The sequence below is a fragment of the Passer domesticus genome, chromosome 2, assembly GCF_036417665.1.
Source record: "Passer domesticus isolate bPasDom1 chromosome 2, bPasDom1.hap1, whole genome shotgun sequence".
NCBI classification, from domain to species: domain Eukaryota; kingdom Metazoa; phylum Chordata; class Aves; order Passeriformes; family Passeridae; genus Passer; species Passer domesticus.
In genome coordinates, this window is record NC_087475.1 from 26,589,291 (window position 1) to 26,612,426 (window position 23,136).

At 36.6% G+C, this 23,136-nt stretch overlaps 1 protein-coding gene across 6 annotated transcripts in view; it reads left to right on the forward strand.

The window, feature by feature from the left end:
• ATP11A (ATPase phospholipid transporting 11A) overlaps positions 1–23,136 on the forward strand; it is a 119,401-nt gene that overhangs the window by 51,126 nt on the left and 45,139 nt on the right. For all 6 annotated transcript variants that reach the window (XM_064407835.1, XM_064407834.1, XM_064407836.1 and 3 more), the window contains exons 2-5: positions 7,031–7,153; positions 17,993–18,082; positions 19,198–19,278; positions 20,787–20,894. In XM_064407835.1, the coding sequence (XP_064263905.1) occupies positions 7,031–7,153; positions 17,993–18,082; positions 19,198–19,278; positions 20,787–20,894 (402 nt within the window). The remainder of the gene's footprint in view (positions 1–7,030; positions 7,154–17,992; positions 18,083–19,197; positions 19,279–20,786; positions 20,895–23,136) is intronic.

Consider the following 23,136-nt stretch of genomic DNA (forward strand, 5'->3'; position numbering starts at 1 on the left):
CTTTTCTTGGCACCTAAAGAAGCTGTAAATTTCCTCTGCAAAGCTGAATTTCAGATGTTGGTCTGGAGCTACTTAGAAATAAACTTGATTTTCAATTAGTTTAAGTACTAAGGCTGTTGAATGTCCTGTGTCTTATGTGACACTTTCCCTTCTAGTTTCTCTTACCACTGCACTTTGCAGTGTAGTTTTTTTCTCATTTGCCTTTCTAATTGCAAGTGAGACCCTTGAAAGGATTTCCATGTAGAGGCGGTCCTTGACTGGACCTGGGCAGAGGAGCAGGAGGCACACTGTGTCCCTGTCCCACTGGCTACAAGGGTCAAAATGTGCGAAAACTAGTACACTGACAGGAGGAAAAAGTGTAGCAAAAGCATTTTTCCTGATGCCCAGTAACTCATGTACATCACAGATCTGCTTTCTCACCATCAGTGCAGTGATTCCATGAAACTAGATGAAGATTGTATATTAGGATGGAATAGAAAACTTCTATCTCTATCACTTTTATTGTTACTTTTCTTGGAAATAAACAGGGAAACTAACCATTCACCCAAAGAGAAAGCACAAACATCAGAAATAGCTATACCTAACTGGCCAGTATGTCAGCAGTATTTAAATTGACTGCTTAGAAAAGATCTCAGTCTTTTTTGAATAACTTGAGGTGAGTTTTTATGTATGTGAAACAAAGAATTATTGTAATCCTTTTTAGGTGGAACACAGATCACTGGCTTTGTCATCCAGGAGGTCAAATTATTCAACCATTCAAAGTACAGAGTATGGGGAATTCAAATAAAAATATGTTCCAAACTGGAAATCAGAAAGGAGAATTAGACTGTCTTCAGAGTGCTATATTGCAGTGTCCCAGTGCCAGCTCATGTGACACACCTGGAATATAGTTTTATTAGGATAGCTTCAGAAATGTTTTACTCTAAGTATGATGCTCAAGGAGGCATTAACTGGAAGGCTGAAATAAAATTTATATTGAGGACACACATAGAAATATTAGGTATTTTACAGAAACTGGAACATTTGTTGTTTGACAATGTCTGCTGTAACAGCTGTGAATTACAGAACTTTGCATCATTTTGTCATCATGCTTTTCTATTTTCTCTTCAAAAATGTCACAAAAACTTAATTCAGCCTATTGTTATAAATCCATTCCCCCTTCTGTCTGCATGCACAAGACCCTTACAGGGTGGGGAAAGAAAGATCAGAAAACCAGGATGCACCAAGTAGTAGAGAATATGGCTTGGTTGGTCAACTTGTGGGCATGGCACCATTTTTTGTAGTAAGGTGTACCTGCCATTGCTTCTAATCACATCTTTTCTCTGAGAACATAAATAAAATAATCTATTTGCAGTTAAAGAATGTCAATATCTTCTTTATTTTCCCTCTGCATACACTTATGTCCATTATTCTGTGACTTGCAGGCAACTGATTGGAGAGAGTTGTGATTTCAAATGCTATTTCTGGCAAAAATCCTCATCCGAGGATTTAAAATTCATTTGCTGAAATGAAATAATATTCTGTGGCAACAGATCCCATTATGGGTGACCCATAGGAAATGAGTTAATTAGTCATAGAAGTTTCTGGGAGAGTTGTTCTGGGTTTTTTTTGTTTGGTTGGGTTTTTTTATTTATTTATTTGTGGTTGCGTCTGAAGAGCTGCATTTTAGTAGTCCATTAAATTAGTTATTTAATGGTGTATGTGCATGACTCGTAGGTGAATGAAGTAATTTCCTTTCTGTTTACAGTGTCTCATATTGAGGTAGTCCTTTTTCAGAATACTAAACCTGATAGGGTATTTTTCTGATAATTATATTAACTCTTTTATCTGTGATAGTCTATATTCATATGAAACATAACAACCTGAACTGTTTTCAATATTGTACTTGTCATTCGGAGCTTTGCAAATTCATATGAAGGGCTGGTATAATGTTGTGCACAAAATGTAAAGTTTAAGTGCTCTCTCTGTAGATATTTGTGAGCTGGCCTATCATTTGAAATCTAATATCGTTTAACACTGATGAAAATTTCACCCTTTATCTCCGCAAATACATACAAGTTACTTTTTTTTTTAATAGAAGTGGACTATTTAAAATCTTAATCTATTTTATTGGTTAGCAACTTTAGGGCATGCAGATGATTTAAAATTATTTCTTTAGATGGATTTTCGTTACCTGTAGATCAAATCTACCTTTAAAAGGACTAGCTTTGGAAAGATGACAAAAATCTGTACTTTGTGCCATTGTTTGAGAAGGGAGATGGCTGCACCTATTCCTGCAGAACGGTGTCCAGTGTAAACGAGCAGGTACTGAGAACATTTGACAGAGACAAATATAAGATCATATGATTTCATGGTTTGGTAAATACTGCATGATAAGGATGGTTTCCTTACAGTATTAGAAAGGAAAACAACTTTTTTTTTCTCTTCACTTTAGTGAATTACAGCTTTGAGATATTGAAGTTGTTTCTCTTCACTGAATGAAAAATTGGAAACTGTTGAAAATTGAAACAGCAGAGCTGTTGTGTGCGTGAATGTTTTTTCACACACTGTGCACTATTAGTTCCTCCTGTAGATTCAGAGCGATAATGGCTTGCCAGTATCTGTTATCCTAAAACTCCAAAGTGGTTGAGCAGCTGTGTGTTCAGTGTGCGGTTTGAACAGTGGTGCTAATTGCTTAATTGACATCAAATATTCGTGATTCGGTAAAACACCAGGCTGTTAGGAAAGCCTGCCTCTGTTGGTGTAAAGTACTTTTGTGTGGAGGAAAGGAGTCACAGCCTGGGTGAGCAAGGCTATAGCTGATGCTGAGAATTTGTTGCTGTCAAATCTGTGGTTAGAGTGCATGATCCCTTTTAATCAAAAAGTATTCAGAAAAAAGTGGAAGAGAATACTGTTCCATGAAATGTGCTTTGACCTTGGTCAGGGCAAATTGATTGAGTTTGCAGCGGTACTTAGGGCATATAACTTATTTGAGTAGTATTTATATTATTTGGAGAGAAAAAACAAAAATATTGAAGATTGTTGCTGGTAATTATGCATGAGTTAATAGTTCAGGTGGAGAGTCAGGAAATGTCATTCAGTGTTTCCACGGATTTCAAAATCATACATTAAATCCCTTTACTAAAAATAGGGGAAAAGAATCTTTTTTGGAATCTTTCAAAGTCAGTTACTTTTCCAGCAACTACCACTAGCATCTTCCTATCATCCTTTTGCTATCACCCATTGAATACCAAGCCCCTTGTCTTTTCAGGCAATGCATTTGTTTAAATTAAATCTAGATAAAAAATACGAGTAGCATGAAGGTGAATTTCAAGCTAGTTTGTTTGCTTTTTTAAATCAGAAAAAGATAAGCTGCAGAAGTACTTAAACTACTAAGATAAAAGTCTGTTAACTGTTTCTGTCTCTGTGCCTTAGTCTTTTGCTGGTCTTTGCTTTCATGGTTGCTGACATTGCTTGAAAGAGTAAAAGGGCTATGTAACATTTCATAGATGTGCCAATAAAACTAGGTCTCAGTACATTGAGCTTTACACTATAAATAGAAGCAGATAATGCTAAGGTATATTTATGCTTTCTTGGACATATTCTTAATGGGCTTAAGCAATGGAACTTAAAAGAACTTAATGTAGTTTGTTGTTCTGGCAACAGCATCAGACTGCTTTTTTTCAGTGACTCTGGTGACATTCTGTAATACCAGAACACTAAAAGAATTGTCAGATCAGGGTGTTTGGCTTTGGAGGTTGGCATTACAGGACATTCAGTTGCTGTAGTTTGATTTCTCTATGTGGATCATGTCCTGACTTAGAGTGCTGTTTTTCTAAAAGTATCTTCTGCTTCACACAAGTGACTTGCCTTATTGAGCAGTGAATGTGACTTAGTGCATTGCAGTTCTTCCTCACTGGCAAAGAGAGCCTTACTCTTCCATGCTTAGTTTTTTTACACTTGTACTCTGAGTGGTTTGGGAGGTTTGAAGTGTTGAATTAGGTTTGTAAAGTGCATTTTTTTCCATAACCTATTAACATAGGTGAAAAAGAAAAAAATGTTCTGTGCTAGTAGATAGTTTAAGTTAGATAAGGTTTTATACATTTGTGGTAAATTTATCAATCTGTCATAAAATGAGATGAAATTAAGCTAATAGAAGAGATTGTCTTTATTTTATATTGATGCTTAAAATAATGCCTTGCTTTAGGGACACAAATTCCAGAGTGGTTGGCTTACTTAGTGTTGACACAGTATTCCAGGGCTATCAGACCTGTAAATACTGGCAGTAATGTCAGGAGAGTGCTGTTTAGTGCTCTATCTTCCCAGGTTCATAGGAAATTTTGGAGGCCTGTTTTGACTGAGTCATGATGAAGTCTCAATGTATGCAGTGAAACTTTAAAAAGTGCTTTTTTGAGCTAAGAGCGTTGTCATACTGTTTGGACTGGTTCATGATAATTGTGAGACAAATTGTCAAGCTGGCCCTCTGTAGAGGAAAGCAGAAGCTGAGGGGTGTCCTCTTGGCTTTCAGACTTTGTGGCATTCCCATTAGCTGTTCAGGTAATCATCTCTGAAATTAGGCACTTCACTTACCAGGAGTAATCTTTGTGCTGTGTTTATGTCTGGAATGTCCTTCCTAATGAAAAACTAAAAAATGTTGTACAATTTGATGTATTTTACAGGAATATCTCCCATTCCCTTGTATTTCTAGGAGCATTAAGTGACGCAAGTGCCAGCAGATAATTTGTGTGCATTGTACATTTAGTGCACTGACAAGATTAAAAAAAGTACTGTGTACTGATAAAATAGTAAAGATACCATGTTTTGTTATTGCCATAGAAGTAAGGTGGAATATAGAAACATTGTCATGCTTTACTTCCTTCCAAAATGTTTTGTCTTGCTCAAAGAATGTTATCTGGCCTTCAGGAGTGGGCTGAATGACACTTGACTTTTTGACAAGTTCACTTGGTGCTAAGGGAGAAGTTGTCTGACTGGAAAATCAATGCAATTTTTATACTGACCCACGTCCTAGTTTCGAGTCTGTGCTAGCTGTGGCATGGGAGAAATGTGTGTGCACTCCCACTGAGCCAGGGGCAGTTACAGGGCTTAGCATTAGCCCTGGCTGGGCTATTGGTATGTCTTAGGAGGGGCTGTCATTTTTAGTTCTTTGTAAACAGCTTCATATACTGCATTAAGTGACTCTTTCAAGTTACTGGAAGTTGAATAACACATAAGAAAGACATAGGGTTTACTTTTTGCTTTAGTTTTATGCCTAGCATTGAAATTTTGTCCTTTGGTATCTTCTGAACATGCCTTCATTTTTCTGTCATGTGTAAGAATCAAGTAATGACTTTGGGTCCTTTGTATCTGCTTCTAGTATCTACTTCTGCTTCTAGAATCTACTTATTTTCTTTAGTCCTTCTACTTCACTTTACATTTTGCTTGGTGGCTTCTACTCATCTATTTTGTGGTTAATAGTCTGTGTCCAATAGGTTTTCTTTTTATATTTTTGATGTTCTCTCCAACCTCAAGAAAGTCATGCACATCACAGAGATAATTGTTTTATTAGCTTAACTGCTCCAAATCTGCAGAGTATTGCAAGTTTTTATATGTCTATTCCCAATAAATTATGTGGAAAGTGATCTTCAGCTGTGTTGCACTTAAGGGCAGTGGGAAAATCACAGGTGTGAACTGATGAAGAAAATGTTATGGTGAATGTTTTTTAAGTTTCAGAACTAAATTTTGTTTTAGACTTAATAGCCAAGTGTGTACTAGTAAAGTAAACAGACCTAAAACTATTGACATTAAGGCTAGCTAGAAAAGAAGCCATGTCTGTATGACTAAACTCTGCCTAGAACTGCACAGGAACATGCAGCTGCTGTGGGGAATGATGCCTTGGCTGTGTAAAGCACCAAAGTCCCACTGCTCGGTGTCAGTCTGACAGTTCAGCTCCAAAGGCAAACAAGCACCGGTGCCCAGGAGCACTTTCAGGACTTATTTAATGTACTAAATACCATGTAGCTGTTGAGGATGCAGAAAAGAAGCTTCTGTCTAATATGCTTAATGAAAAAATGTGTAAATGCATCAGTGCAACCTAAAGCAGAGGTTTTGAGTTTAACTTATGATCTATTTAAATTACTCCAGATTTGACCATATGATAATGTTAAAGTTGCTGATGCCTGGGCTTCTCCAAGTGTTAGGAAAGTGTTCTGTGCTTCAAAAATGTTTTTCATAAGGTAGGTGTGAATTAGACTAAGGGATGGTCATTTTATAATTTATGTCCCCCCAAAAAAAAACTTCTAAATTAAAAAAATTGGTTATTTTGGTTTTGTGTAAGTACTTTCTTTACAGTGGTTTGTACTTTTTTACAGTTAATAGAACACAGAAATAGTAATTTTAGGAAAGCTGTAGGTGTGGTGGAGTTTGATGTGAAGGTGAAAATTTGGCACACCTACTTTTTTTTTTCTACAGCTTTCACAGAAGAAATGCTCTGAGTTGACAAGCTGAGGTCTTTTCCTGGCAACCTAAGGAGCCTCTAAGCTTGTTCATGTGTCGAGAAACGATTACTATTAGTATTTCAGGAGAAGAGAGTTTCACTTTGCTGCAAATGAAATTCTTAGTTACGGCTGGCTAGTCTCAAAAATGTGAAGAATTTGTCATATATTAAAATACCTTAATTAGCACAGATTTTTATTAGTGGTGAAAAGAGTAACAAACATATAAATACTGATTAAATATACCTAATTTGAAGGAGGGTCTTAAACCATTCACCCTTTTTTCAGTTATAAACAAAAAAGTCAGAATAGTGATTTTTATGGATGCTCTTTCATTGCATTGTGGGAAAGTGAAGTGCAGTTAAGGCAGAGGTTTGACATTTACTTAGCTTTAGGTGTTTTGGTCATCTTGAGCTGATACAGAAAAGTGTGAGGGCCATGTGCTGCTGGCTGTGTGTGTGTTGATGGTCAGGCATGTGATTAGTTAGTTCAGTGTGTGACTCATGTTACTGCAGAAATACTGAGTGAACTGACACAGTAACTCTTTTTTTCTCCCCTAGTGTGCTGGAGAAGAGAATTGGGTGGACAGTCGGACTATTTATGTTGGGCATCGTGAGCCACCTCCAGGCGCTGAAGCATACATTCCACAGAGATTTCCAGATAATAGAATAGTCTCATCAAAGGTACCAATATTTTCTTTCATTCATTTAGATAAATCAGCTGAAGCTATTCTTTATTTTTTTCAAGATTTTTCATAGGCTTCCGGTATATTTTTCCTTTCCATAACCAGCAAAGGTAAAATGCAGATATCTCAGATTTCTTCTAGAGAAACTAATTGCTAATTTGTCTCTAAAACTAATAGAAATAGAATAATTTCACCCATGTTTTCTGTAGTACATAGTATATAGTACAGTCTTTGAGTAATAATGAGCTTTTCAACAAAGAAAAATCCAATTTTGATTTGAGGCAATCCTGGAGTAAATAAAATCTTCCTAAAGAAAGACTGCATCCTTTGTACTCAAAAGCAATACTTCCAAGTACTAGAAATAATTTAATTTGTTGAGCACTTAGATTCATCAAACTTTCTTCCTGTGGGATTTTGTCAACAGTCCTTGTTATTCACGTGAAAGTACCTCATACTTAAAGTCTTGGTAGTGTAATACATTTGTGCTGTTCAGAAATCTAGTTGTCCCTTAGCTCAATTAGTAAGTTTTACCTTCATAAGCTCCAGCAGCTTTTTGTGAGCAGTTGGGATGTTGGTACTTTCCAGCTGGCTTCCTTTAGCCAAAGTTTTTACTGCAGTAGTGTAGAAATTTGAATGCTTGCAGGCGATGTGTGGCTAACAACACAAGAATTCCCAAGTTTGCAATATACTTAGATTTAAATCTTCATAAGCTCACACCTTCAGCTAATACAAAATAATAAATCCAAAATAATGGCTCCTTTACTGAGAATTTATTTTTGAATAGTGTCTCAAATCCTCAGCCATTTTAAGAACCTTGGTAGCATTGTGATCTCAAGGAGCTGAATGATTACCCTTGTGGACCTGAACACTTGCCAGCCATTAACATAATGAAAGCCAGACTTTTCACAAATGGTGTGTCAGCTCTCATGTGAGATTTTCTATTTGCTACCTTGTTACCGTAGTTCATTCAAAGAAATTGTACTAAGCAGCAGTGTAGTATTTAGGCATCTTTTATTAGATAGAATGCTTGAAAGGTAAGGCAGATGAAGTACAGTCAGACTGGTACAGTGGGGAATCCTGTGCTCTACGCGTTGGTTTGTATTGCCTTTTGAATTATGGAAGAGTAAACACACTTCATGCACATTTTTGTACTCCTCTGACATTTTTCTTAATTTTTTAATCTCATTTGAGATGCATGTAAATAAAGCCATTGAAGTTACTGCTGATAGTTTTATTGAAATAAAAACATCCTGTTCAACTATGTTTTGACATACTAGGTTAGTGGAAGTTACAAGTTGCTTTGCTTTGCAGAGTGAGATTTTTAAAGTATGACTTAAACATTCATTGAACTAAGGAATCCCTGCCAGCAATTACTAACCAACCAGTTCAGGACAGAGGCTTTGCTATATTTCTATTTAGATACAAAGCATATTCCGTTAAATATTTTAAATGTGAAAATATTTAGCTGTGAACTGTATCTGTAAATAGCCTTTCATAAACAGAAAGTAATAGTGGAAATACATTTTTTATATACAAGATGTTTCTCAATTTTTCTGTTTATTGATTAAACTTACCTCATTTAAAAAATAAAATGTAGGTTGTCTTTGTGAAAGTGGTGATATTTCAGGAGGGAATAGAATTTGTGTAAATGCTTTATAATATTGAAGAGTTCCTCAGACTGCTGAAAGCTGTTTGATGAAAGCTGTTGCCTGTGTGTGCGAACTTCCTGTGCTGTGCCTTTCAAGTGAACTCTATTATTCCCATGCTCCATCCCAGACAAGCTGAATAAAGCACCATTGTGGCTTGACTAGAATTTATTCTGGTTCTGTAAGCTGCTTCCTTGTACCCTTTCACCCATCCTTGTCCCTTGCTCGCTTATAAACTCTCTGAGGGGGCACCTCTTACAGTGCAGGGAACACAGACATTACATTCCTGCTAAATGCTCAAATGTGCAAAATAAGATGGCAAAGCCATAGTTGTTAGAGTAAAGGTACATGCTCACAAGCACACTGTATAATGTTACCTCAACCATGAAGGATGTTTCCTTCATCTTTCATCAGCAAGACAGACAGTAACTTTCAGCTGGGCCTTTATAGGTGTTTAGTGCTTATGTAAGAAGGTGTATGATTGCTCTTCAAGGATGAGGAATTCTAAACTTGCAAGTATAGACTTTACCAATTTATGACAAACTGAGTTTCTAAAAAGGGTAGTTGAAAAGCATGAGGAAATGGCATCAATTTGTCTGTCTGTATGCTGCTTTACCAAAAATGTCAGGTCATAATGCCCTGAAAAAGACATCACCTTGCAGTAATGTGAGCCTTAGACTTTAGTGGTCCTTCCAAAGGTACACTTTGCTATGCTTCACCAGAGGCTTCCTGGTGTCAGCAAGGTAATACTTTGATTCAAGTGCAGAGGGATGGTTCATGTACAGTGCAGTGTCACTGTGGAATGTGATTAATTCTCTGTCTGCTTAATGATACATTCCTGATTGTGAAAAATAATACAGGGACAGACCTTGGCTAGACAAAAGTGTTCTATTGGTTTGATGTGTTAATTCAATTATGATATTAACAATATATTGCAGAAGGTGTGTGCTAAAGTAGTAAAAGACAAAAAACTCATGTCTTTTGGATTGTGCATGCTGTTCCTTTTACCTTCTAGAGATGGTGACCTTTATAATATGTATCCTTTTGTTGATTTAACTTTTAGCTACTTCAGCTGCCTTGGGTGTTGGCCTTTGAAGTGGTTGTTATGTGCCCTTGATTGAATTTATCACATGACAGTGCTCCAGCATGGAAAAATATCAGCTAGTAGAAAAATTCCAATGTTTCAAATGTAGAAGAAAGTAAGTAATTCAATTGATAGGGAGGTGGCTTGCCTTTTTTCTGAAAAAAATACACATTTTGATACTGTTTGCTTTTTGGTGGAACTTACAAATTAAAAGGAAACCAAGTTAAACTAGGCAGCCATAGCAGCTGCCAAAACTTGGTCAGAAACAACTCTCTTCCTTCTGAAACAGGATTTTACTTTTTGAAAAATCTGATAAATTATAAAAACCTTTTAGTACAAAACTTCCTTAAGGTTCAGGCTTCATGTTATTGTGCTGGGAATATGATTGTGTATTTAGTTGTCTTTAATGAATTTCTCCTATGTGAATTCCTTCAATACCTTTTAAGCCCATGTAAATTCTCAGAATAAAGAACAGTTCAACTGTAGAAATGTTTGCCAAAAGAAACTATGAACCTTCATTTTAAAACTTCCTGCTAATTTGAGTTAGTCATTGTCTGATTCAAGGATCTGGAATACAGTTATCCCCTGTTTATAATCTTGTTCCTGTTGGTGGTCTTCCGCCATATTTCCTTTTCAGAAGGAGTAGCCTGAGCCTGTTCAATAATTGTTTATGTAAAAGCTACTCCATGCCTATTTTGCTCAGGTTTGATCTGTCCCTTTTCCCAAACCAGGGGAATCATGCACAGATCATTCAGTACCGAGCAAACTATGGATTTATGTAGTGGCATGATGATGTTTTTAGCTTGCTATTAATTTAATATTTTTCGATATCCAAATTCCCTTTTCCTGAAGTTAATCTAATACTTTGATAGAATTGCTATGCTTCAAGGAGCTCATTTGTTGACAAAGTAGGGATTTGCACTTCCTGTTCTACTGGAATCAGTGAATTGAAGACTGATTGGATGTGTACGTTTCTCTTGAACAGAGGGAAACATTGTACTGAAAAGAACATCTTTTTTGAGGCAACAACATGGAGTTCATAGGAACATGTTTAATTAAAATTAATTAAAAAAAAACCAAAACAAACCAACAACCCTCCCAAAAGCCCATAAAGAAAGAACCACAAGAAAGAGCCAAAAATTCCTGGATAAGAGTTGCTTGTTTAATGAGAGCTAAGAGAATTTCCTGTGTGTCAGAGACACCTGGCAAAATTAGAAAATCCATGAACTTTAGGCAGGAGAAGAGATTCCCCCTCATATCATCCACAGAGAAGTTGGATAAAGGAGACTTACAAAGGCTTTTACTCTTCATTTCAGTCTGTGGATAATCAACACAAAGTATTTTGCCTTGGTCGTCCTGTCCAGCTGCAAACTTTTACTGTCATAATTTAATAAAGAGAAATTTTACAGCTAGAGAACCCACTTATGATGCCTGGGTCACCAGCATAACTGAGACAGGAGGGCATGTGCTCCTGGAAGATTATACTGAAGAGTAGTGGGATATGACTCTTGCATTAAATGCAAGATTGACTCTACAGTGGATGCAGAGCTATTACTTGAATTTGTCCTAAAGAGATGTCACTAATTAAATTATACATGAAATAACGAAGTGTTCATTTGTGTTCATTTGTGCTGTAGCTTTATTTCCTGTTCTTCCCTATAGAAAAGCAATCAGTTGAACTCAGGTGGGAGAACTGGACCACTGTTATTTCCTGCTTTGTAATCTGATCCATGCTGTATTCATGGATCAGAAGCGGTACTGGTTTTGCTGCACAAATAGTGCAGTCTTCAGTTGTCTGTCTGTTTCTTGAGGACTTTCATTAAATGCTGATCCAAACATTGGTTTCTGTGATAGTGGCCTGAGACAATAATGCTGTGTGTTGGGAATCCTATACATTGCAAGGCAAAACTTGGCTACCTTCAGTGCTAATCTGATTGAGATGACTCACAATTAATCGCAGTGACTAATAGTTTAATAAAGTTAAATAATTCTGACACATTTCAGCAGATGTTGTTTAAATATTCCTTTCTTTGAGCAGAAATTCATGCCCTTGTGCTGTACCTCTTCTCTGCAGCACTTGCTCATATAAACACACAAAGACTAGGTCTGCTCCGATTTCTCATTTTCTTGCCACATTTAGAAGAAATATTAATACTTAGTGAAGCATAAGGAAATACTAAACCACCTCTATCAAGATGAGCCACTTGGAACCCAGCAGAAACCTAGGCTGTCCCACACTTTCCAAGGTGCTGTTTCACATCTGGAGCCTTTGTGTGGCCTCCCTAGGGCCGTGATGCAGCAGTTTCAAGATGAGGAGTTCAAGCACAGCCCTGAGCAATGGTATTTGAAAGCCAGAAAAATATCCAAAGCTCGCAGTGGAAAGAGGCATGGTCATGTGTTAGTGAAGCTGATAAATGATTGTGTAGCATACCCTGGGGGGACAGAGAGGGTGGGTAGACAGACATGTGTATGGGACAGGGACTACTGCAGTGAGTGTTGTATGTGCCTCTTACTGATCTGCTCTGAACACAGCTGTAACACAGAGCTCTCATTTTCTGCCCAGGTAATTCCCTGACTCCCAGCCACACTGGGGGAGCAGGAGGTCAGATCCCATGCTGCAAGGGTTGAAGGGTCAGGTGTGCCCAGCCCTGCCAAACACTGAGAGGGAGAGGAGCTTAGAGATGAGAAGAGTGAATGGATTTGGCTGGCAGTAAAGCTTAAATGCCTCTGAATCAGTTGGACTCTGAAAGGGGCCAGCTGAGGGATTTCAGTACCTGAGCTGAGATGGGAGTGCATGAGTGTGCACTTCTTCCAGGCACAATAATACAATTTCCTTCTGGGGGTGGCTGTCAGTGCCTAGAGAGAGCAAGGAAAAACTCTTCTTTGCTCTTGATGATCCTGCACAGCATGGGATTTCCAGGTCAGAGGTTCTCTGCAACCTCCCCTGTGTTCCCAGGAGAAGCCATTTATCCTTCCCATGGCTCAGCCCAGAGTTATTAGGAATATTTTATCTTCTGGTCTGGTACTGCCCCTAACAGAGCTTTTAAAGTCTTTGTATCAGTGTGGAGGAGGGTTCATGTAGTGAAACAGAAGCAGAAGAAAGGAAAACGGCAGATCCAAACCTATGGTTGGGGAAGACAGTTGTAATTCTTCTCTCTTTACAAGTGAGAAAGTGAAGCTTGCTTGCTCTCACATGCTCTTTCTTCTGTTTTCTAGTATTCTCTATGACTTCTGCATTCAGTCATTCTTGCTGTAAGGTTTTGGGTTTTTTTTAATTTTAAAATTTTAATTACATAATTACAGATGCTGGAGGATTTCTTCGTCAGAGTAGTTCCTGGAGTTAATAGCCTCTATTTGATGAGACTGAGAGTTGCTGAGCAGGGACTACTAAAGATAGACTTGTTTGTAATAGAAATCCTCTTTTATCAGCAACTGGTTTTAAGCAATCCTATGCCAAAATATGTATCTTGGTTCATCAAGTGTGCCATTTGATGTTAATTTCCCCAAATATGTTTAATTTTTGTGCTTTCTCTGAACGTACTGGTCGTTGTTATTCACTTGTAAAAGCCCTACATGTAGCAGAGCTTTCACTGATCCTTGTGTTGTGAATGACCTTGTGATGTGGAGAAACTGGAGTCCCTCCTGCAGTGGAGTGGCAAACACTGTGCAGATGGTGCATATGTTAATACTTTTGTTAATATATTGTTGTGTCTTTCTGCATTCATTCCAAATTGTCATAAATATTGCACAACACTTTTCAAAATATTCCAGTTCTATTGAGTATCATATAAACACAGAAGTCTGATTTTTATTTCTTTGCTTTGAGTCAAAGTCTTCATTTTAGTTTAATACATTAAAGAACATCGATGAGTTCTGCTGTAAACTTTTTGTATGTTTACAAGCAAGTCACTTGAGTTTGACAAGACATACCCTCAACTCACTTCTTATAATTTCAGATAATTACTGATTTCCTGTTTTTCATACCCTTTGTATAGCTTTCTGTACCAATTCTCTATATAGATAGACAAATCATGTTTCAAAAAAAGTAATATTTTTATAAATAAAATTAACTTTAAAGAAACTGAAACTTTTGATCAGACATTTTTCAGCTATTCTATGGAACAGTGTTACCTATGCATATATATGTAATATTGATGTCATTTTAGTTGCATAATACTTTTAAGGTGGTGTTGTATATAAAGTGTTATGTTCAGTACCTAAAAGGAGACTACAGAAAAGCTGGAGAAGGAGTTTTACAAGGGCATTAAGTGAAAGGACAAGGGAGAAGGGCTTGAAGCTTAATAGAGGGTTGGTTTAGATTTACCTTGAGGATGGTGAGGCACTGGAACAGGTTATCTAGAGAAGTTGTAGATGCTTCATCTCTAGAAGTGTTCAGGATTGGTTTGGATGGGGCTTGGAGCAACCTGGTCAAGTGGTTGGGAGGTCGGGGCTAGATCCTTGAGAAGATCTTGAATGTCCTCTTCCACCCAAACCATTCTACGGTATGCACACATGCCTGCAATCTAGTTTTTAAACTGCAGCTTTAAGAATGTATTGTTTCTTGGTAATTGATAAAAAAATGTGTTCATTAAAAATACTGAAGTCACCATGGACACAAATGAATGCAAGATCAGCTTTTCTCTATATTACTCTGATTTTATTGTCCTCAGAATGGATTTTGTTTTGTGAAAAGGATGAGAATCATCTAAAAAACAGGGCTAAACCAATATATTAGATGTTTTTATTGTAGCAGCTCTAAACATTTACAAGAAGCAGTCAAAAAGGTTGAGTGAAAAGAGTGAAATCAGGGTGTGTTAGAAGAGAGGTGGTGACTATTTAAAACAAATAATCTGTAAGAAACTGAGGTGTTGACAAAACTGAGTACAAAGTGCTTTTTCTTACAGCTTCAGCTTTTGATGTAAAGTGATTACTTAAGAAACTCTCCTTTTGCTTAAGAAAATATCTGCCTCTTAGGGTGGAAAGAGAAGCTTGAAATATGAGCCAAAATTCTGGCATGTGGATACCAAATGGAAAGGTCAAAGTACAGTGTCAAGAACACTGTATTTTACATTTTTGAATTTGTGTGACTGGCTTTGGGTTTTTGCTGAAAGCAAGGTGGTATTAGTAAAGAGCAAGACAGAGCCAGGGGTATGGGCAGGAATACTATGGACATGCTCATGACTGCAGAAATACACCAGCACTGCAGGTGCTACTGCAATTATTAATGGGAAGAAAATCTACTTGAATGATGCTGTTTTGATACCAAATTTGTCTTACAGACTCTTGCACAGTGCTTCAGATGCATCTGTTGGCACCATGTGTTCTTCTTTTGGCTGGATGCGTAACTACTACTACTTTGTGTCTGATGTGTTACCTCCTGTATGCAAAAAGCACCCATGTGCTCTGGCTGTGGGTCTTCTGTAGATTTGTTAAAAGATCATTTAAGCCATCTCCAACTTGAAAGCTTGTCTTTATAGTGTGTAACTGTTTGGATAAACTTACATCCTTCAGTTGAATTATAGTGAAAAAAAAGTAGTTAAATATACATAAACCACGTTTTAAGAGTTTGCAAAGAACATGACTAGAAATATCTGAAGAAGGAGATGATAGTACTAACTCTCAGCACAGTAATCTGATGGATTTAATATGGTCAGTTTTAATGACTTTCATTTACAATTTTTTGTTTTGTTCCTGCCTAGCTAGGGTAGAGAAACTGCCTTGAATGCAGCACTCATGAGATAAATCTTGTTCTGAGTAGCCGCCCCTCAGTTTCTTCTCTCAGGAGTGATTATGTTGATTAAACGTTACTTGCCCATTTGTAGTTACTGCTCTGAGCTACTGATGGCTTGGGTAAGGGAAGATCTGTCTAGACATCTTATGTTCTTTCTTGCCTAAACTGCAAAAATCATTACTTCTCTGTTGAAGATGAGTGGGCAGAATAAAGACATACATAGTATGCCTGAAACTCAGAGTCGTAAAGTGCTAAAAATTTGTCAGATTGAAAATAAAGTTTTAAGAAGTAGTCTGTGTTAAAGAAGCATCCATTTTAGGAAGCACTTCTCAACCATCAAAGTGATTTGTTCCCATGTTTTTTACTTTTATTTACCTAAGAGAGTTGTTGATGAAAGGTGGAGCTGTGGTAGGCCACAGCTTGGCAGGGAAAGGAGTGAACTAAAGTTGGAATATGAGGAGAAGTGGATACTAAGGGATTAAGATGAATGACCTTTTTATGGATTGTTGTTTTAATTTATTTACTTGATTCCTCAATCAGATATTTTAAATATCTAGTCCAACATTAAAATGCTATTACCAGACATTTAGTCAAAAAACCCTCTAGGAGGGTTGTGTAAGAGGTTACATTTTTATTTAAAGAATGGTGATTTGGGGGGCTTGTGTAAATCATTGAACTTTTAATGGTCAGAAGACCCTTTACCATGGAAAAAATAGTATTTCTATCAAAAGAGCTAAACAGAAAAATGGAAACAAATGTTTTTCACTTTTTCTTTCCCAGCAGACAGAGATTCTTAAAAAAAAAAAAGATAAAATTAAAAAACAAAGATCACTTACCTGATAATGATGAAAATATGTAATTATTGTCATTGAATAGAATCCATACGGTCATCTATCTATAACAGCAGTTTTGAATGATCAGCATTGTTGTGCAAGGAAAAATAATCAAGTCTAACTCATTCCCTCTGAAAATTCCATGTAGCTGGATAATGAGGAGTGCAAACTACATTCCTGTCTGATGAAAAGTGTTCTGATTGCAAGACTAGAACACTTGATTTTCTAGCTGTTGCATGTCTGCATGCCCGAGTTTTGGCTTGTTCACAGGTGATTTAATACTGAACTAGCTATTATGCAGGATTAAGTGGTAACTTAGGACCTATTTAAGGTAGATACTGATTTTTGGCACATGACAGAAGAAGAACATTTAATTCCTATGTCTTGCATGTTCAGGCTTTAACACCCTAGAAATACAAAGATTGCTGTATATAATAGGGTTTCATATACATTTAAACATATTTCTCCTGGATACTTTTTGTCTCTAGATGTAACAGGAGTACTTTCCTTATGGAGCTCTGTCTTTGCCTTCAGGGCCAAATTCAGAAGATGTCTAGTTCATGGAATAATTTGGTTATCAAGTATAAGTGCAATCTACCAAGAGGAGACAAGGCCCATTTGTAACAGAGCAAATAAATTAGGATAAGCTTCTTAGCCCATCTCGTTTGAAATGAAAGTTTTATTGGAGTTGTCATTTTATTATGTGTCAAAGGATAATTTGGATAATAAGATGATGCAGTGCTAGTTTTCTCAAGCCATTTTTCAAACCTTTTCACACAATTTTAGCTGACATTTTTTCACATGTGTTCCAATAAGCAAGCCTTGCAGTGTTTTGCTGGAGCTACAAAGTGAGCTGTGTAAAAACACTGTAGTTGAACCTGCTGCAGGGCAGGGGATGGGGACTAGATGATGTTGAGGTTCTTTATCACTTTTACATGACTTTTTAGATGTGAAGTTTTCACATTTTCTGTTTGCAGCCTTATGTACTGTTTCTTATGTCATTTTACAACACTTACGGTAATTTGTAAGATCAGTACAGAAAAATGTAGCCACTTACTCTTATTCACCACTGTAGTTTGTCTTGAGGAGTATTTTTGTGTCCCTGCCAAGGAACAAAAGAGCTGACGGCATTTATTTGGTTGTGTTGCTGTTACTGTGTAGTTAACTCTGAGTGCCACCTCTCTGAGTCATGAACACAACATAAAAGTGAATTAAAAGTGCTCTTTGAAATTACTAAGGTGCTTTTAAAATCCATTAACAGCTTTAAATAAACCATTCCATAACTAGCTAACTCTGGACAAGTATTGTTGCTAGTTAAAAAAATATTACAATCCCTAGTACAAAGATTATCACAGTTCAGGAAAACAATACTATTCTGAGAATACATGCTTGTCAATTAAGATTCAAATTCAGTAAATTATTAAACTAAGTAACAAAACCACTCCTGCTTCTTGTTTAGTTTAATCTTGAAGTGTGAATTACAAAATTGAATGTGAATAATATTTTCTTCACAAATGCTCATATCTGTACTTTTTTTTTGCAGTACACGTTTTGGAACTTTATACCAAAAAATTTGTTTGAGCAATTCAGAAGAATAGCTAACTTCTATTTTCTCATAATTTTCCTTGTTCAGGTAAGATATCCCCATTTCCCAGTAAGTTCAGTGCTCTTTCTAAAATAGGGAGAGGTTGAAAAAGGTTTTAGAAGTACCTGGTTTTGATGACCATGGAGGTAAATGGTTGCACCTAGAAGGTCTTTTATGCACTGATGGTATGAAAAAAGGGGTTTTATTTAATTTCCAGGTTGTCAATGTGAAATCAGTCTGACGAGATTTTGACAGCCGCATTAGTTGGATGGCAAGACGTATGTCTTGAAAAAGTTGAAAATAAAGTCTGTAATTTTTATTTTGTAATAAACATCCAGATCAGTAAAACTGTTACTATAAATTCTGTTGATGACAAAGTTTTCATTTTGCAAACATACTATATTTTGTAACAAAATAATGTCTCAATCACAGTTTTCCAACTGTACTGTGATCAAAGCCTGTCAGAACTGAAATAATAGGTACTGATACCTTAGAGGGGTACATAAGTACTTGTTTTTTAAATGAGTTCCATGAATATCTAGTGTGCTGCTTTATAGGTGTCTTAATTCTGAACCTGTCGCAGTCACTTATTGTGTTAAATAATAAAAATCTGAGTGAAGAGCTGTATTACTTTGCAGACCAGATTCTTCATAAAAAAAGCAGTGCATGCAGATTCTCAGCACAACTTAGATTTTGCCATTTTCACCCTCTCTCTGAATCTGCCTCTTAGTTTACATTTGCAGAAGCTCCAGCTAAATATTTCAGAATTTACTCTTTGTGTGGATTAGAACACCTCTATTGTATAACATGTAAAGCCAGTGCCATGCTAATTTCTAATGGTGCTCCATAAGTTTGCTTCCAAAACTTGTGTCCCAGTCTAATGCTTCCCTAAAGTCTTGCTAGCAAGTATTTTTACAAGGCATTAACATCTGATATTAATGTGATCTAACTACAGTATTGTATCTTCTTATAGAATCCAATTTTCAATGTTTCCCAGTATAGTACACATTCTTAAAGTTTTGTTGAAGTACTGTTTTTTTCAATTAAAATTTCTTGATGTCCTGTAACATATTGATGAAATTGCTTGAAAGATCTTACTTAAAAGATTGACTGGTTGCATTCACAAAAATATAACCAGACAATACTTGTTCTCTTTGTTGCAGTTAATCATTGATACACCTACTAGTCCAGTTACAAGTGGACTCCCACTTCTGTTTGTCATCACTGTCACAGCTATCAAACAGGTGAGTAATGTAGGGAGCAAAAGTAAAACTAAAGAGAGAGTTGGGTCAGTTTGGGTTTGCTTTCCAAGCAATGCCTCCTCCCAGCCTCTTACCCACCACTGCCTGCTGGTCTGCTGTGGGAGAAGGTTGAAGAGAAAGCCTTGATGCTGACACTCTTCAGTAGTAGCCAAAGCACTGGGGTGTAACCAAGACTGGATTAGCCCCAAGTACAAAGCACAGTAGCACAGGACTGTGGTGAAGAAAGTTAAAACTCCACCCTAGATGGTCCCAAAACAGAGGATAATTTCGGTTGTCCCTTAATAGATAACTTACTACCTTCACAGTCTTTATGCTACATGCAGACTTCATGAGTCTTCAAAGAAGCTATGGAGAGTTGTGTTTGTCTTTCTTTACAGTGGTACCTGTTCATAATTGAGTATATTCTGCAGTTAAATTCAGCACTTCTTGTTGAGCAAAAGTTGTGATACATGCAAGAGCTAGTATTTTAGTATGATTTACCCACTCTTAAGATTTTAAATGTTACACTTTATAAAGTGTTATTGTTAGTAGTGACCTACCAAAGCCTGACAGTCTGTGCCTGGTACTGCAGTTCTGTGTATTTCCTTGATTTTTCTTCCCAACAACTTGTGTACATTTTGACACCTTCTGAGGAGCTGTACCGACCCCTCAAAGTATATTACACTAAAGTTATAAAGTCTCTGTAAATTCACAGATTATTTTTGAGAGCATCCAAGGTAGTGATACTTTTGTTCTGCATTGAATTTTCAAATCTGCTCAAGAGAGTTAGATCTAAAAATGCTATATACTACTAGTGGTATTTTCCATCTCTTAACCACTGATGGCTTTGTCAATCCCAATCTTCGTCATATGGCAGGACCTTTTCAATAAGAAAATTGCAGATTCCCTATCCATTAGTTTGTGTGCGTGTATAAAACACAAAGCCATGGGGTAATTGAGCACTAAAAATATGGTACTCTGCAAAGTTTCTCAAAAAAAAATTCTTCACAACTGTATATTTTATATAGGGTTAAAAGGTTTGGCTGAAATGTAAGACAGTCATCAAATATGACAACCTTTTGTCATGTCATGTCTATCGTCTTACAGGATAAAGTCCCATTCTTCCAAAATATATTGCCTACACTACCACCTTCTTGACAACTGCTTTTATGAGTACTGTGCACATACTGAAGTCAATAGAGCATGAGCAAGACATGATCACTAAAATACCAGAAACTGTTCTCCTCTTTTGAAACCCTTATTCATCCAAATGTCTTAATTGAAATACATGGTTTTGTTTGACTAATTGCAACCATGAATGCTCTTTTTCATAGATATCCACCACAACTCTGGTACTGACATGGATCACAATTTCATTTGTTCTAATGAGAATATTTTTTCCCTTACACTGATCAAGGATAATTGTTAAAATTTTCGTATAACCTAAAGCTATTCTGTGTCTTTATAGCCAAATGTGCATCACTTCATCATTCCATTTCACTCTTTTCTAGGGTTATGAAGATTGGCTGAGGCATAAAGCTGACAATGCAATAAATCAATGCCCTGTTCATTTCATTCAACACGGAAAACTGGTTAGAAAGCAAAGCCGAAAATTAAGAGTAAGTACCTATGACTTAAGCGGTTTTGTGAGTCAGACTTTACTTCACTCTTCTTGTACACTTCACACATAAAACAAATTACACAGTAATGTACTATGATGATGCAGCATTTATTGCATTTAATGATTAGATCTACAGTATAGTAATTTTTAGTTGTATGCCTCTGAATAATTTTTTATTAAATTTAACTCCTAATGAGTTAAACTGTCTAATGAGATTAGATAAATCTCATTTATTATTATCATTCTAAGATTTTATTTTTAGAAGTTACTATTGCTGTGTTTTATCAGGCTGTTTTGCTTAACTGGAATTAACGAACTCTTTCTGTAAATGTTACTCTCATTTTCCATTTTTAACTTGGAATTTTTGTCATGATTTATCTTTTCTCTATTTTCTGTCCACTGTGATTATCACAGAATCATGGGATGCTTTGGGTTGGTGGGGGCCTTAAAGATCACCTAGTTCCAGTCCCTGTGCTGTGGGCAGGGACACCTTGTACTAGACCACGTTGTTCAGAGCCTTATTCAGCCTGGCCATAAACACTCTCTGGGATGGGGTATAATTACTACTATGCACATTCATAATTTATTTAAGCCAGATTGTGACAGTCAGTGCTATGTATAGAGATACATGCATACAAACAGGCAAAACACATTCTAAGTATTTTCTCAAAACCCATCAAATCACAATCTCTCCATGGACCTTGTGAATAGTGCTACATGCCCCTTTTGGTATGTTTTCAGAAATTCATTCTTGCTGCTTATTTGGTGGGTTTTTTGTGGTTTTTTTGGGGGGTTTTTGTGAGCAGATCAACTTCTTAACATTATTTTCTTTAGAACTCAGAAAATTTGGTTAATATTTGTTTGGAATTTTCTTCTTTTTTTTCTTAAATATGTTTGTTTGGATGGCTTTTTCTGCTCTGCTGTTTTTGGGCATAAGTGTATCAACAGTGTTTACAGCCTTTCTGCTGTGACCTTCCATTTGAGTGTGATAGCTTCTGCCTGGGCGTTCCTGGTAATAAAAAAAAATTAGGACATCACATACTTGAGAATTCCAGGTGTGTTAACCAGTTAAATATTCCAAACAAAAGTAGTCAAGTACCATGCAACTAGATTTTGAATTTTAGTGGTTAATTTGTCACTCATATTTTCTTAATTTCTCCCCTTTTTATTGCCTTTCAGAGGGTGTATATTGAGTGACCGAATGATAGGAGAGACAGACCTTAAAAGCACTTGGATAGAAAGGGATATTTGTGTCTGTTTGTAAATGTGTGACATTCTCAGATCTATATTACATGAGAAAACAAACTAGGTTATAAAAAGTAGACCCCTCTTCACCTAAAGCCTGAGGACACTTCATTAAAGAAGGAAAAAAGGAATTGCTAAAAAAATTGAGTTCTTTTTCATACAGTCAGAGAGTGGTTGAGGTTGGCATTGACAGTGGCTTTACTTTATTTTACTGGAGGTTCTCTGGTCCACCCCCAGCTCCAGCAGGGCCAGCAGGGCCATCAAGAGCTGTTTGCTCAGGACCCTATTTAGGCAGGTTTCAAGTCTCCCTGAGGACGGGGACTCCACTGCCTCCCTTGGGCAGCTGTGAGTGCTCAGTCACCGGCATGATGAAAACGAGGTGGACCCTCCCACGTTCCAGGTTGTGCCCACTGCCTCAGGTCGTGTAATTTTCCACCAGAAAGAACCTGTCCCTGTCCCCTTTGCATCCTTAGCTGACATAGTGGCAAATACTGGAATGGCTTTTAAATTGTATTAAGATGCTATGTACTAGTACTTTTATTTGGTTTGGAATGAGGAAAATTAGAATTTTATACCTGATTGTTGCAGGTATTGTGTTCTCTAGTGCCATGTGTATAATCTGCAATTATTCATTGTTATTGGTTAAGGAAAAAAAAGCCTATTTCATATCTACAATTAGATAAATCTAATTTTTTAAATAATTCTAAAATTTTATTTTTAGGTGTTACTATTGCTGATTTTTATCAGACTGTTTTGCTTAACTGGAATTAAGTGACTCCTGCAAACTGCTAAGGATAGTGGAATTTAGCTGTATAAGGATATAACAAGCAATGATTAAGCTGAGTTTTATTATAATAAATTTTGGCATAAAAGTATATTGAATAGATGTTGACCTACATGAAAAATTGCAAAAATTATGAATTTCTAATGTAATTTTTATTAAAACACTGATATTCTTAGAATATGGAATATGTCTTTGCCACTTGTTTAATCTC